The sequence below is a fragment of the Coregonus lavaretus genome (assembly GCF_964263955.1).
Source record: "Coregonus lavaretus genome assembly, contig: HAP1_SCAFFOLD_749, whole genome shotgun sequence".
NCBI classification, from domain to species: domain Eukaryota; kingdom Metazoa; phylum Chordata; class Actinopteri; order Salmoniformes; family Salmonidae; genus Coregonus; species Coregonus lavaretus.
The window spans coordinates 197,708-212,169 of NW_028159083.1; the positions used below are offsets into that span (position 1 = coordinate 197,708).

The 14,462-nt window shown below is 42.8% G+C and overlaps 1 protein-coding gene across 1 annotated transcript in view; it reads right to left on the reverse strand.

The window, feature by feature from the left end:
- The window catches only part of lad1 (ladinin), a gene marked incomplete at its 5' end in the record, with an annotated part of 105,115 nt that overhangs the window by 63,793 nt on the left and 26,860 nt on the right, over positions 1-14,462 (reverse strand). The window contains 3 exons of the mRNA XM_084197551.1: positions 10,173-10,259; positions 10,461-10,593; positions 10,783-10,847. Coding sequence (XP_084053677.1) covers positions 10,173-10,259; positions 10,461-10,593; positions 10,783-10,847 — 285 coding nt within the window. The remainder of the gene's footprint in view (positions 1-10,172; positions 10,260-10,460; positions 10,594-10,782; positions 10,848-14,462) is intronic.

Genomic DNA, 14,462 nt, shown 5'->3' on the forward strand with positions numbered 1-14,462 from the left:
TTCTAAACTCCCTTTAACTCTACAGTTCTAAACTCCCTCTAACTCTACAGTTCTAAACTCCCTCTAACTCTCCTTTACAGTTCTAAACTCCCTCTAACTCTCCTTTACAGTTCTAAACTCCCTCTAACTCTACAGTTCTAAACTCCCTCTAACTCTACAGTTCTAAACTCCCTCTAACTCTCCTTTACAGTTCTAAACTCCCTCTAACTCTACAGTTCTAAACTCCCTCTAACTCTACAGTTCTAAACTCCCTCTAACTCTACAGTTCTAAACTCCCTCTAACTCTACAGTTCTAAACTCCCTCTAACTCTACAGTTCTAAACTCCCTCTAACTCTACAGTTCTAAACTCCCTCTAACTCTACAGTTCTAAACTCCCTCTAACTCTACAGTTCTAAACTCCCTCTAACTCTACAGTTCTAAACTCCCTCTAACTCTACAGTTCTAAACTCCCTCTAACTCTACAGTTCTAAACTCCCTCTAACTCTCCTTTACAGTTCTAAACTCCCTCTAACTCTACAGTTCTAAACTCCCTCTAACTCTACAGTTCTAAACTCCCTCTAACTCTCCTTTACAGTTCTAAACTCCATCTAACTCTACAGTTCTAAACTCCCTCTAACTCTACAGTTCTAAACTCCCTCTAACTCTACAGTTCTAAACTCCCTCTAACTCTACAGTTCTAAACTCCCTCTAACTCTACAGTTCTAAACTCCCTCTAACTCTACAGTTCTAAACTCCCTCTAACTCTCCAGTTCTAAACTCCCTCTAACTCTACAGTTCTAAACTCCCTCTAACTCTACAGTTCTAAACTCCCTCTAACTCTACAGTTCTAAACTCCCTCTAACTCTACAGTTCTAAACTCCCTCTAACTCTACAGTTCTAAACTCCCTCTAACTCTACAGTTCTAAACTCCCTCTAACTCTCCAGTTCTAAACTCCCTCTAACTCTACAGTTCTAAACTCCCTCTAACTCTACAGTTCTAAACTCCCTCTAACTCTAAAGTTCTGAACTCCATCTAACTCTACAGTTCTAAACTCCCTCTAACTCTACAGTTCTAAACTCCCTCTAACTCTCCAGTTCTAAACTCCCTCTAACTCTCCAGTTCTAAACTCCCTCTAACTCTAAAGTTCTGAACTCCATCTAACTCTACAGTTCTAAACTCCCTCTAACTCTAAAGTTCTGAACTCCCTCTAACTCTACAGTTCTAAACTCCCTTTAACTCTACAGTTCTAAACTCCCTCTAACTCTACAGTTCTAAACTCCCTCTAACTCTCCTTTACAGTTCTAAACTCCCTCTAACTCTCCTTTACAGTTCTAAACTCCCTCTAACTCTACAGTTCTAAACTCCCTCTAACTCTACAGTTCTAAACTCCCTCTAACTCTCCTTTACAGTTCTAAACTCCCTCTAACTCTACAGTTCTAAACTCCCTCTAACTCTACAGTTCTAAACTCCCTCTAACTCTACAGTTCTAAACTCCCTCTAACTCTACAGTTCTAAACTCCCTCTAACTCTACAGTTCTAAACTCCCTCTAACTCTACAGTTCTAAACTCCCTCTAACTCTCCAGTTCTAAACTCCCTTTAACTCTCCAGTTCTAAACTCCCTCTAACTCTACAGTTCTAAACTCCCTCTAACTCTCCTTTACAGTTCTAAACTCCCTCTAACTCTCCAGTTCTAAACTCCCTCTAACTCTACAGTTCTAAACTCCCTCTAACTCTACAGTTCTAAACTCCCTCCAACGCTACTCTACAGTTCTAAACTCCCTCTAACTCTACAGTTCTAAACTCCCTCTAACTCTACAGTTCTAAACTCCCTCTAACTCTCCAGTTCTAAACTCCCTCTAACTCTACAGTTCTAAACTCCCTCTAACTCTACAGTTCTAAACTCCCTCCAACGCTACTCTACAGTTCTAAACTCCCTCTAACTCTACAGTTCTAAACTCCCTCTAACTCTACAGTTCTAAACTCCCTTTAACTCTCCAGTTCTAAACTCCCTCTAACTCTACAGTTCTAAACTCCCTCTAACTCTCCTTTACAGTTCTAAACTCCCTCTAACTCTCCAGTTCTAAACTCCCTCTAACTCTACAGTTCTAAACTCCCTCTAACTCTACAGTTCTAAACTCCCTCTAACTCTACAGTTCTAAACTCCCTCTAACTCTACAGTTCTAAACTCCCTCTAACTCTACAGTTCTAAACTCCCTCTAACTCTCCAGTTCTAAACTCCCTTTAACTCTCCAGTTCTAAACTCCCTCTAACTCTACAGTTCTAAACTCCCTCCAACTCTACAGTTCTAAACTCCCTCTAACTCTCCTTTACAGTTCTAAACTCCCTCTAACTCTACAGTTCTAAACTCCCTCTAACTCTCCTTTACAGTTCTAAACTCCCTCTAACTCTACAGTTCTAAACTCCCTCTAACTCTCCTTTACAGTTCTAAACTCCCTCTAACTCTCCTTTACAGTTCTAAACTCCCTCTAACTCTACAGTTCTAAACTCCCTCTAACTCTCCTTTACAGTTCTAAACTCCCTCTAACTCTACAGTTCTAAACTCCCTCTAACTCTACAGTTCTAAACTCCCTCTAACTCTACAGTTCTAAACTCCCTCTAACTCTACAGTTCTAAACTCCCTCTAACTCTACAGTTCTAAACTCCCTCTAACTCTACAGTTCTAAACTCCCTCTAACTCTACAGTTCTAAACTCCCTCTAACTCTACAGTTCTAAACTCCCTCTAACTCTCCTTTACAGTTCTAAACTCCCTCTAACTCTCCTTTACAGTTCTAAACTCCCTCTAACTCTACAGTTCTAAACTCCCTCTAACTCTACAGTTCTAAACTCCCTCTAACTCTACAGTTCTAAACTCCCTCTAACTCTACAGTTCTAAACTCCCTCTAACTCTCCAGTTCTAAACTCCCTCTAACTCTACAGTTCTAAACTCCCTCTAACTCTCCTTTACAGTTCTAAACTCCCTCTAACTCTCCTTTACAGTTCTAAACTCCCTCTAACTCTCCTTTACAGTTCTAAACTCCCTCTAACTCTCCTTTACAGTTCTAAACTCCCTCTAACTCTACAGTTCTAAACTCCCTTTAACTCTCCAGTTCTAAACTCCCTCTAACTCTACAGTTCTAAACTCCCTCTAACTCTACAGTTCTAAACTCCCTCTAACTCTACAGTTCTAAACTCCCTCTAACTCTACAGTTCTAAACTCCCTCTAACTCTCCTTTACAGTTCTAAACTCCCTCTAACTCTACAGTTCTAAACTCCCTCTAACTCTACAGTTCTAAACTCCCTCTAACTCTACAGTTCTAAACTCCCTCTAACTCTACAGTTCTAAACTCCCTCTAACTCTACAGTTCTAAACTCCCTCTAACTCTCCTTTACAGTTCTAAACTCCCTCTAACTCTCCTTTACAGTTCTAAACTCCCTCTAACTCTACAGTTCTAAACTCCCTTTAACTCTCCAGTTCTAAACTCCCTCTAACTCTCCAGTTCTAAACTCCCTCTAACTCTACAGTTCTAAACTCCCTCCAACGCTACTCTACAGTTCTAAACTCCCTCCAACGCTACTCTACAGTTCTAAACTCCCTCTAACTCTACAGTTCTAAACTCCCTTTAACTCTCCAGTTCTAAACTCCCTCTAACTCTACAGTTCTAAACTCCCTCTAACTCTACAGTTCTAAACTCCCTCTAACTCTACAGTTCTAAACTCCCTCTAACTCTCCTTTACAGTTCTAAACTCCCTCTAACTCTACAGTTCTAAACTCCCTCTAACTCTACAGTTCTAAACTCCCTCTAACTCTCCTTTACAGTTCTAAACTCCCTCTAACTCTACAGTTCTAAACTCCCTCTAACTCTCCTTTACAGTTCTAAACTCCCTCTAACTCTACAGTTCTAAACTCCCTTTAACTCTACAGTTCTAAACTCCCTTTAACTCTACAGTTCTAAACTCCCTCTAACTCTACAGTTCTAAACTCCCTCTAACTCTCCTTTACAGTTCTAAACTCCCTCTAACTCTCCTTTACAGTTCTAAACTCCCTCTAACTCTACAGTTCTAAACTCCCTCTAACTCTACAGTTCTAAACTCCCTCTAACTCTCCTTTACAGTTCTAAACTCCCTCTAACTCTACAGTTCTAAACTCCCTCTAACTCTACAGTTCTAAACTCCCTCTAACTCTACAGTTCTAAACTCCCTCTAACTCTACAGTTCTAAACTCCCTCTAACTCTACAGTTCTAAACTCCCTCTAACTCTACAGTTCTAAACTCCCTCTAACTCTCCTTTACAGTTCTAAACTCCCTCTAACTCTACAGTTCTAAACTCCCTCTAACTCTACAGTTCTAAACTCCCTCTAACTCTACAGTTCTAAACTCCCTCCAACGCTACTCTACAGTTCTAAACTCCCTCTAACTCTACAGTTCTAAACTCCCTCTAACTCTCCTTTACAGTTCTAAACTCCCTCTAACTCTCCAGTTCTAAACTCCCTCTAACTCTACAGTTCTAAACTCCCTCTAACTCTACAGTTCTAAACTCCCTCCAACGCTACTCTACAGTTCTAAACTCCCTCTAACTCTACAGTTCTAAACTCCCTCTAACTCTACAGTTCTAAACTCCCTCTAACTCTCCAGTTCTAAACTCCCTCTAACTCTACAGTTCTAAACTCCCTCTAACTCTACAGTTCTAAACTCCCTCCAACGCTACTCTACAGTTCTAAACTCCCTCTAACTCTACAGTTCTAAACTCCCTCTAACTCTACAGTTCTAAACTCCCTTTAACTCTCCAGTTCTAAACTCCCTCTAACTCTACAGTTCTAAACTCCCTCTAACTCTCCTTTACAGTTCTAAACTCCCTCTAACTCTCCAGTTCTAAACTCCCTCTAACTCTACAGTTCTAAACTCCCTCTAACTCTACAGTTCTAAACTCCCTCTAACTCTACAGTTCTAAACTCCCTCTAACTCTACAGTTCTAAACTCCCTCTAACTCTACAGTTCTAAACTCCCTCTAACTCTCCAGTTCTAAACTCCCTTTAACTCTCCAGTTCTAAACTCCCTCTAACTCTACAGTTCTAAACTCCCTCCAACTCTACAGTTCTAAACTCCCTCTAACTCTCCTTTACAGTTCTAAACTCCCTCTAACTCTACAGTTCTAAACTCCCTCTAACTCTCCTTTACAGTTCTAAACTCCCTCTAACTCTACAGTTCTAAACTCCCTCTAACTCTCCTTTACAGTTCTAAACTCCCTCTAACTCTACAGTTCTAAACTCCCTCTAACTCTCCTTTACAGTTCTAAACTCCCTCTAACTCTACAGTTCTAAACTCCCTTTAACTCTCCAGTTCTAAACTCCCTCTAACTCTCCAGTTCTAAACTCCCTCTAACTCTACAGTTCTAAACTCCCTCCAACGCTACTCTACAGTTCTAAACTCCCTCCAACGCTACTCTACAGTTCTAAACTCCCTCTAACTCTACAGTTCTAAACTCCCTTTAACTCTCCAGTTCTAAACTCCCTCTAACTCTACAGTTCTAAACTCCCTCTAACTCTACAGTTCTAAACTCCCTCTAACTCTACAGTTCTAAACTCCCTCTAACTCTCCTTTACAGTTCTAAACTCCCTCTAACTCTACAGTTCTAAACTCCCTCTAACTCTACAGTTCTAAACTCCCTCTAACTCTCCTTTACAGTTCTAAACTCCCTCTAACTCTACAGTTCTAAACTCCCTCTAACTCTCCTTTACAGTTCTAAACTCCCTCTAACTCTACAGTTCTAAACTCCCTTTAACTCTACAGTTCTAAACTCCCTTTAACTCTACAGTTCTAAACTCCCTCTAACTCTACAGTTCTAAACTCCCTCTAACTCTCCTTTACAGTTCTAAACTCCCTCTAACTCTCCTTTACAGTTCTAAACTCCCTCTAACTCTACAGTTCTAAACTCCCTCTAACTCTACAGTTCTAAACTCCCTCTAACTCTCCTTTACAGTTCTAAACTCCCTCTAACTCTACAGTTCTAAACTCCCTCTAACTCTACAGTTCTAAACTCCCTCTAACTCTACAGTTCTAAACTCCCTCTAACTCTACAGTTCTAAACTCCCTCTAACTCTACAGTTCTAAACTCCCTCTAACTCTACAGTTCTAAACTCCCTCTAACTCTCCTTTACAGTTCTAAACTCCCTCTAACTCTACAGTTCTAAACTCCCTCTAACTCTACAGTTCTAAACTCCCTCTAACTCTACAGTTCTAAACTCCCTCCAACGCTACTCTACAGTTCTAAACTCCCTCTAACTCTACAGTTCTAAACTCCCTCTAACTCTCCTTTACAGTTCTAAACTCCCTCTAACTCTCCAGTTCTAAACTCCCTCTAACTCTACAGTTCTAAACTCCCTCTAACTCTACAGTTCTAAACTCCCTCCAACGCTACTCTACAGTTCTAAACTCCCTCTAACTCTACAGTTCTAAACTCCCTCTAACTCTACAGTTCTAAACTCCCTCTAACTCTCCAGTTCTAAACTCCCTCTAACTCTACAGTTCTAAACTCCCTCTAACTCTACAGTTCTAAACTCCCTCCAACGCTACTCTACAGTTCTAAACTCCCTCTAACTCTACAGTTCTAAACTCCCTCTAACTCTACAGTTCTAAACTCCCTTTAACTCTCCAGTTCTAAACTCCCTCTAACTCTACAGTTCTAAACTCCCTCTAACTCTCCTTTACAGTTCTAAACTCCCTCTAACTCTCCAGTTCTAAACTCCCTCTAACTCTACAGTTCTAAACTCCCTCTAACTCTACAGTTCTAAACTCCCTCTAACTCTACAGTTCTAAACTCCCTCTAACTCTACAGTTCTAAACTCCCTCTAACTCTACAGTTCTAAACTCCCTCTAACTCTCCAGTTCTAAACTCCCTTTAACTCTCCAGTTCTAAACTCCCTCTAACTCTACAGTTCTAAACTCCCTCCAACTCTACAGTTCTAAACTCCCTCTAACTCTCCTTTACAGTTCTAAACTCCCTCTAACTCTACAGTTCTAAACTCCCTCTAACTCTCCTTTACAGTTCTAAACTCCCTCTAACTCTACAGTTCTAAACTCCCTCTAACTCTCCTTTACAGTTCTAAACTCCCTCTAACTCTACAGTTCTAAACTCCCTCTAACTCTCCTTTACAGTTCTAAACTCCCTCTAACTCTACAGTTCTAAACTCCCTCTAACTCTACAGTTCTAAACTCCCTCTAACTCTACAGTTCTAAACTCCCTCTAACTCTACAGTTCTAAACTCCCTCTAACTCTACAGTTCTAAACTCCCTCTAACTCTACAGTTCTAAACTCCCTCTAACTCTACAGTTCTAAACTCCCTCTAACTCTACAGTTCTAAACTCCCTCTAACTCTCCTTTACAGTTCTAAACTCCCTCTAACTCTACAGTTCTAAACTCCCTCTAACTCTACAGTTCTAAACTCCCTCTAACTCTACAGTTCTAAACTCCCTCTAACTCTACAGTTCTAAACTCCCTCTAACTCTCCAGTTCTAAACTCCCTCTAACTCTACAGTTCTAAACTCCCTCTAACTCTCCTTTACAGTTCTAAACTCCCTCTAACTCTACAGTTCTAAACTCCCTCTAACTCTACAGTTCTAAACTCCCTCTAACTCTACAGTTCTAAACTCCCTCTAACTCTACAGTTCTAAACTCCCTCTAACTCTACAGTTCTAAACTCCCTCTAACTCTCCTTTACAGTTCTAAACTCCCTCTAACTCTACAGTTCTAAACTCCCTCTAACTCTACAGTTCTAAACTCCCTCTAACTCTACAGTTCTAAACTCCCTCTAACTCTACAGTTCTAAACTCCCTCTAACTCTCCTTTACAGTTCTAAACTCCCTCTAACTCTACAGTTCTAAACTCCCTTTAACTCTCCAGTTCTAAACTCCCTCTAACTCTACAGTTCTAAACTCCCTCTAACTCTACAGTTCTAAACTCCCTCTAACTCTACAGTTCTAAACTCCCTCTAACTCTACAGTTCTAAACTCCCTCTAACTCTCCTTTACAGTTCTAAACTCCCTCTAACTCTACAGTTCTAAACTCCCTCTAACTCTACAGTTCTAAACTCCCTCTAACTCTACAGTTCTAAACTCCCTCTAACTCTACAGTTCTAAACTCCCTCTAACTCTACAGTTCTAAACTCCCTCTAACTCTACAGTTCTAAACTCCCTCTAACTCTCCTTTACAGTTCTAAACTCCCTCTAACTCTACAGTTCTAAACTCCCTTTAACTCTCCAGTTCTAAACTCCCTCTAACTCTCCAGTTCTAAACTCCCTCTAACTCTACAGTTCTAAACTCCCTCTAACTCTACAGTTCTAAACTCCCTCCAACGCTACTCTACAGTTCTAAACTCCCTCTAACTCTACAGTTCTAAACTCCCTTTAACTCTCCAGTTCTAAACTCCCTCTAACTCTACAGTTCTAAACTCCCTCTAACTCTACAGTTCTAAACTCCCTCTAACTCTACAGTTCTAAACTCCCTCTAACTCTCCTTTACAGTTCTAAACTCCCTCTAACTCTACAGTTCTAAACTCCCTCTAACTCTACAGTTCTAAACTCCCTCTAACTCTCCTTTACAGTTCTAAACTCCCTCTAACTCTACAGTTCTAAACTCCCTCTAACTCTCCTTTACAGTTCTAAACTCCCTCTAACTCTACAGTTCTAAACTCCCTTTAACTCTCCAGTTCTAAACTCCCTCTAACTCTCCAGCTCTAAACTCCCTCTAACTCTACAGTTCTAAACTCCCTCTAACTCTACAGTTCTAAACTCCCTCTAACTCTACAGTTCTAAACTCCCTCTAACTCTCCTTTACAGTTCTAAACTCCCTCTAACTCTACAGTTCTAAACTCCCTCTAACTCTACAGTTCTAAACTCCCTCTAACTCTACAGTTCTAAACTCCCTCTAACGCTACTCTACAGTTCTAAACTCCCTCTAACTCTCCTTTACAGTTCTAAACTCCCTCTAACTCTACAGTTCTAAACTCCCTCTAACTCTACAGTTCTAAACTCCCTCTAACTCTCCTTTACAGTTCTAAACTCCCTCCAACTCTACAGTTCTAAACTCCCTCCAACTCTCCAGTTCTAAACTCCCTCTAACTCTACAGTTCTAAACTCCCTCTAACTCTACAGTTCTAAACTCCCTCTAACTCTACAGTTCTAAACTCCCTCTAACTCTCCTTTACAGTTCTAAACTCCCTCCAACTCTACAGTTCTAAACTCCCTCCAACTCTACAGTTCTAAACTCCCTCTAACTCTACAGTTCTAAACTCCCTTTAACTCTCCAGTTCTAAACTCCCTCTAACTCTACAGTTCTAAACTCCCTCTAACTCTCCTTTACAGTTCTAAACTCCCTCCAACTCTACAGTTCTAAACTCCCTCTAACTCTTCAGTTCTAAACTCCCTCTAACTCTACAGTTCTAAACTCCCTCTAACTCTACAGTTCTAAACTCCCTCTAACTCTCCAGTTCTAAACTCCCTCTAACTCTACAGTTCTAAACTCCCTCTAACTCTACAGTTCTAAACTCCCTCTAACTCTACAGTTCTAAACTCCCTCTAACTCTACAGTTCTAAACTCCATCTAACTCTACAGTTCTAAACTCCCTCTAACTCTACAGTTCTAAACTCCCTCTAACTCTCCAGTTCTAAACTCCCTCTAACTCTCCAGTTCTAAACTCCCTCTAACTCTCCAGTTCTAAACTCCCTCTAACTCTACAGTTCTAAACTCCCTCTAACTCTACAGTTCTAAACTCCCTCTAACTCTACAGTTCTAAACTCCCTTTAACTCTACAGTTCTAAACTCCCTCTAACTCTACAGTTCTAAACTCCCTCTAACTCTCCAGTTCTAAACTCCCTCTAACTCTCCAGTTCTAAACTCCCTCTAACTCTACAGTTCTAAACTCCCTCTAACTCTACAGTTCTAAACTCCCTCTAACTCTCCTTTACAGTTCTAAACTCCCTCTAACTCTACAGTTCTAAACTCCCTCTAACTCTCCAGTTCTAAACTCCCTCTAACTCTACAGTTCTAAACTCCCTCTAACTCTACAGTTCTAAACTCCCTTTAACTCTACAGTTTACAGTTAAATCAGCAGCTCAGTCAAAAGGTCCAACAGAACAACATACCAGTGTTTAAAAGGTTCCGGTGTGTTAGAGCATGTGTTAGTGTGTTTGTTACCCTGAAGGAGACGGTCCTAGAGCTCTGTCTGGCGAAGGCTGGTCTAGCCGTCTGCTCCAAACTAACAGAGGATACATTCACACTGCACTAAACACACACACGCAAATGCACAAAGACACACGTAGACACACACACACACACGCACACACACAACGGAAAGTTTAAACCATCGACACAGAGTAGAGTTTAAAGTCTTATTTGTTCTAACACTAGAGGGTGCTCTTGCACAGTTACAGTGACTATGTCTGTGAGTAGTGGCAAAAGTCCAACTGTGTGTGTGTGTATTACCTCTGTGTGTCCGTAGTGGGTGTGGCTCTGAGCTCCTCTAGCGGGGGACAGCGGCGTTGTGGGAGAATGGGGGCTCATGGGACTTGTAGGCCCGCTGGGGGAAGGGCTCTTATCAAAGGAGATGGACAGAGAACTAAAAGGAAGGGATAACAGGAAGTTAGAGAACTACAGGAAGAGAACAGGAAGTTAGAGAACCACAGGGAGAGGTCAAATAGGACAGACACTTGGCAGACTAATTTATCTAGGGTTAGGGTTAGGGTTAGGGTTAGGGTTAGGGTTAGGGTTGGGTTAGGGTTAATTTATCTAGGGGCTGTTTTCTTACCTGACAAACTTGGAGGGAGGTTTAGGTTTATAGTCTGGGCCTGGGTCCTGGGAACCATTCTGCTGCTGTTACAACCCATAACATATAAACAGTTACCATGGGAACCATTCTGCTGCTGTTACAGCACACAATACATAAACAGTTACCATGGGAACCATTCTGTTGCTGTTACAACACACAACATATAGACAGTTACCATGGGAACCATTCGGCTGCTGTTACAACACAACATATAGACAGTTACCATGGGAACCATTCTGCTGCTGTTACAACATAACATATAAACAGTTACAATGGGAACCATTCTGCTGCTGATATAACACATAACATATAAACAGTTACCATGGGAACCATTCTGCTGCTGTTACAACACACAACATATAGACAGTTACCATGGGAACCATTCTGCTGCTGTTACAACACACAACATATAGACAGTTACCATGGGAACCATTCTGCTGCTGTTACAACACACAACATATAGACAGTTACCATGGGAACCATTCTGCTGCTGTTACAACACACAACATGTAGATAGTTACCATGGGAACCATTCTGCTGCTCTTACAACACACAGTTAGCTATAGATGCAGTAGCTATATGAAACAGTATTAACATACAGTGCAGTAGCACAACTTCTAAATCAAATCAAATTGTATTTCTTACATGCGCCGAATACAACAGGTGTAGACCTTACCGTGAAATGCTTACTTACAAGCCCTTAACCAACAATGCAGTTTTAAGAAAAATAAGAGTTAAGAAAAATATTTACTAAATAAAGTAAAAAATAAAAGGGCAACAATAAAATAACAATAACGAGGCTATATACAGGGGTTACCGGTACTGAGTCAATGTGCGGGGGTACAGGTTAGTCCAGGTAATAACGAGGCTATATACAGGGGTTATCGGTACTGAGTCAATGTGCGGTGGTACAGGTTAGTCAAGTTAATTGAGGTAATATCAGTGCTTAATTTGAGCAGGATCCCCTGTATATAGAACAGGATCTGGCACCTCTGAGATTTGACTTTGTTTGTTCCGGCACCTATTTGCCCGGCAGTGCATCCACAGACGAAGTGCTCGGAGCAGGTGCAATTTGCAGTTCAAGTACAAGCAAACGTATGACCCCTGGCATGTCATGTAGAATTCAGAGTTGGGCTGTACAACATGTAAAAAGGTAGAGCGCTTCGGTCTAGAAACGACTGTAGGGATTAAACTAGCAAAAGAAGGGTGGAATGTACAGTAAGTTAACATCCTCTGCATCAGATGTAAAAAACAACAACAACAAAGAGAAACAAGGTTTTTGAACACGCCCAAACCAAGGCGCATTTGGTGGCAGCAAGCCTTGTAGACAAGGCTAAAGAGGACACCCAGGTTATAGTGAACACTCAAAATGAAAAAATAGCCACTACAGCCAGAGTCTTCAGGACAGCTTTAGAAGGAGGCTAAATGTCACAGCCACAGGCCCGCTCCTGGCTTGGAGACGTCACAGCCACAGGCCCGCTCATGGCTTGGAGACGTCACAGCCACAGGCCCGCTCATGGCTTGGAGACGTCACAGCCACAGGCCCGCTCCTGGCTTGGAGACGTCACAGCCACAGGCCCGCTCCTGGCTTGGAGACGTCACAGCCACAGGCCCGCTCCTGGCTTGGAGACGTCACAGCCACAGGCCCGCTCATGGCTTGGAGACGTCACAGCCACAGGCCCGCTCATGGCTTGGAGACGTCACAGCCACAGGCCCGCTCCTGGCTTGGAGACGTCACAGCCACAGGCCCGCTCCTGGCTTGGAGACGTCACAGCCACAGGCCCGCTCCTGGCTTGGAGACGTCACAGCCACAGGCCTGCTCATGGCTTGGAGACGTCACAGCCACAGGCCCGCTCATGGCTTGGAGACGTCACAGCCACAGGCCCGCTCCTGGCTTGGAGACGTCACAGCCACAGGCCCGCTCATGGCTTGGAGACGTCACAGCCACAGGCCCGCTCATGGCTTGGAGACGTCACAGCCACAGGCCCGCTCCTGGCTTGGAGACGTCACAGCCACAGGCCCGCTCCTGGCTTGGAGACGTCACAGCCACAGGCCCGCTCCTGGCTTGGAGACGTCACAGCCACAGGCCTGCTCATGGCTTGGAGACGTCACAGCCACAGGCCCGCTCATGGCTTGGAGACGTCACAGCCACAGGCCTGCTCATGGCTTGGAGACGTCACAGCCACAGGCCTGCTCATGGCTTGGAGACGTCACAGCCACAGGCCCGCTCCTGGCTTGGAGACATCACAGCCACAGGCCTGCTCATGGCTTGGAGACGTCACAGCCACAGGCCCGCTCATTGCTTGGACCAAGAAATGGACTCTCAGGAGTTAAATGGACTTGACATGGGGAGAGTCATTGTGGGAGGTTTTGAAAACGTATTTTTATTTTTACAAACTTGTTCTGTACTGTGAAGGTAATCTGAATGTGCTTCATATTATCACATAGGCAGGAGGCCTATATATTCTCATATGCGTGTTCTGCTGCAGCCTACATTGATTTATTTTATTTGATGTTATATTCCGATATTGTGATATTTGTTCTACTGCTGCATTGATGTCTTCAATTATTTGAAATTCGGGTCTTGTAAGACCCACAGCTGAGTATGTGTGCATTTGCATATGGCGGCTGTTCTGCAGTGTCGTCTAAAAATGTTGCTGTACATTGATGTCTAGAAAATTAGGCTATAAAAAATTCGGACTTGTGTTAACCCCGCAGCTATACTCAGGTATGGAGACATACTGCAGTTTAACCCCGCAGCTATACTCAGGTATGGAGACATACTGCAGTTTAACCCAGCAGCTATACTCAGGTATGGAGACATACTGCAGTTTAACCCCGCAGCTATACTCAGGTATGGAGACATACTGCAGTTTAACCCCGCAGCTATACTCAGGTATGGAGACATACTGCAGTTTAACCCAGCAGCTATACTCAGGTATGGAGACATACTGCAGTTTAACCCCGCAGCTATACTCAGGTATGGAGACATACTGCAGTTTAACCCCGCAGCTATACTCAGGTATGGAGACATACTGCAGTTTAACCCAGCAGCTATACTCAGGTATGGAGACATACTGCAGTTTAACCCAGCAGCTATACTCAGGTATGGAGACATACTGCATTTTAACCCAGCAGCTATACTCAGGTATGGAGACATACTGCAGTTTAACCCAGCAGCTATACTCAGGTATGGAGACATACTGCAGTTTAACCCAGCAGCTATACTCAGGTATGGAGACATACTGCAGTTTAACCCAGCAGCTATACTCAGGTATGGAGACATACTGCAGTTTAACCCAGCAGCTATACTCAGGTATGGAGACATACTGCAGTTTAACCCAGCAGCTATACTCAGGTATGGAGACATACTGCAGTTTAACCCAGCAGCTATACTCAGGTATGGAGACATACTGCAGTGACGTCTAAAATGCTGTGAATGAATCAGCACCTTGGAGAGTGCTGTCCGTTTCACCACCATAGATAGTAGACTACTGGGAGAGGGCTGTCCGTTTCACCACCATAGATAGATGGGATACCTGGAGAGTGCTGTCCGTTTCACCACCATAGATAGATGGGATACCTGGAGAGGGCTGTCCGTTTCACCACCATAGATAGTAGACTACTGGGAGAGTGCTGTCCGTTTCACCACCATAGAT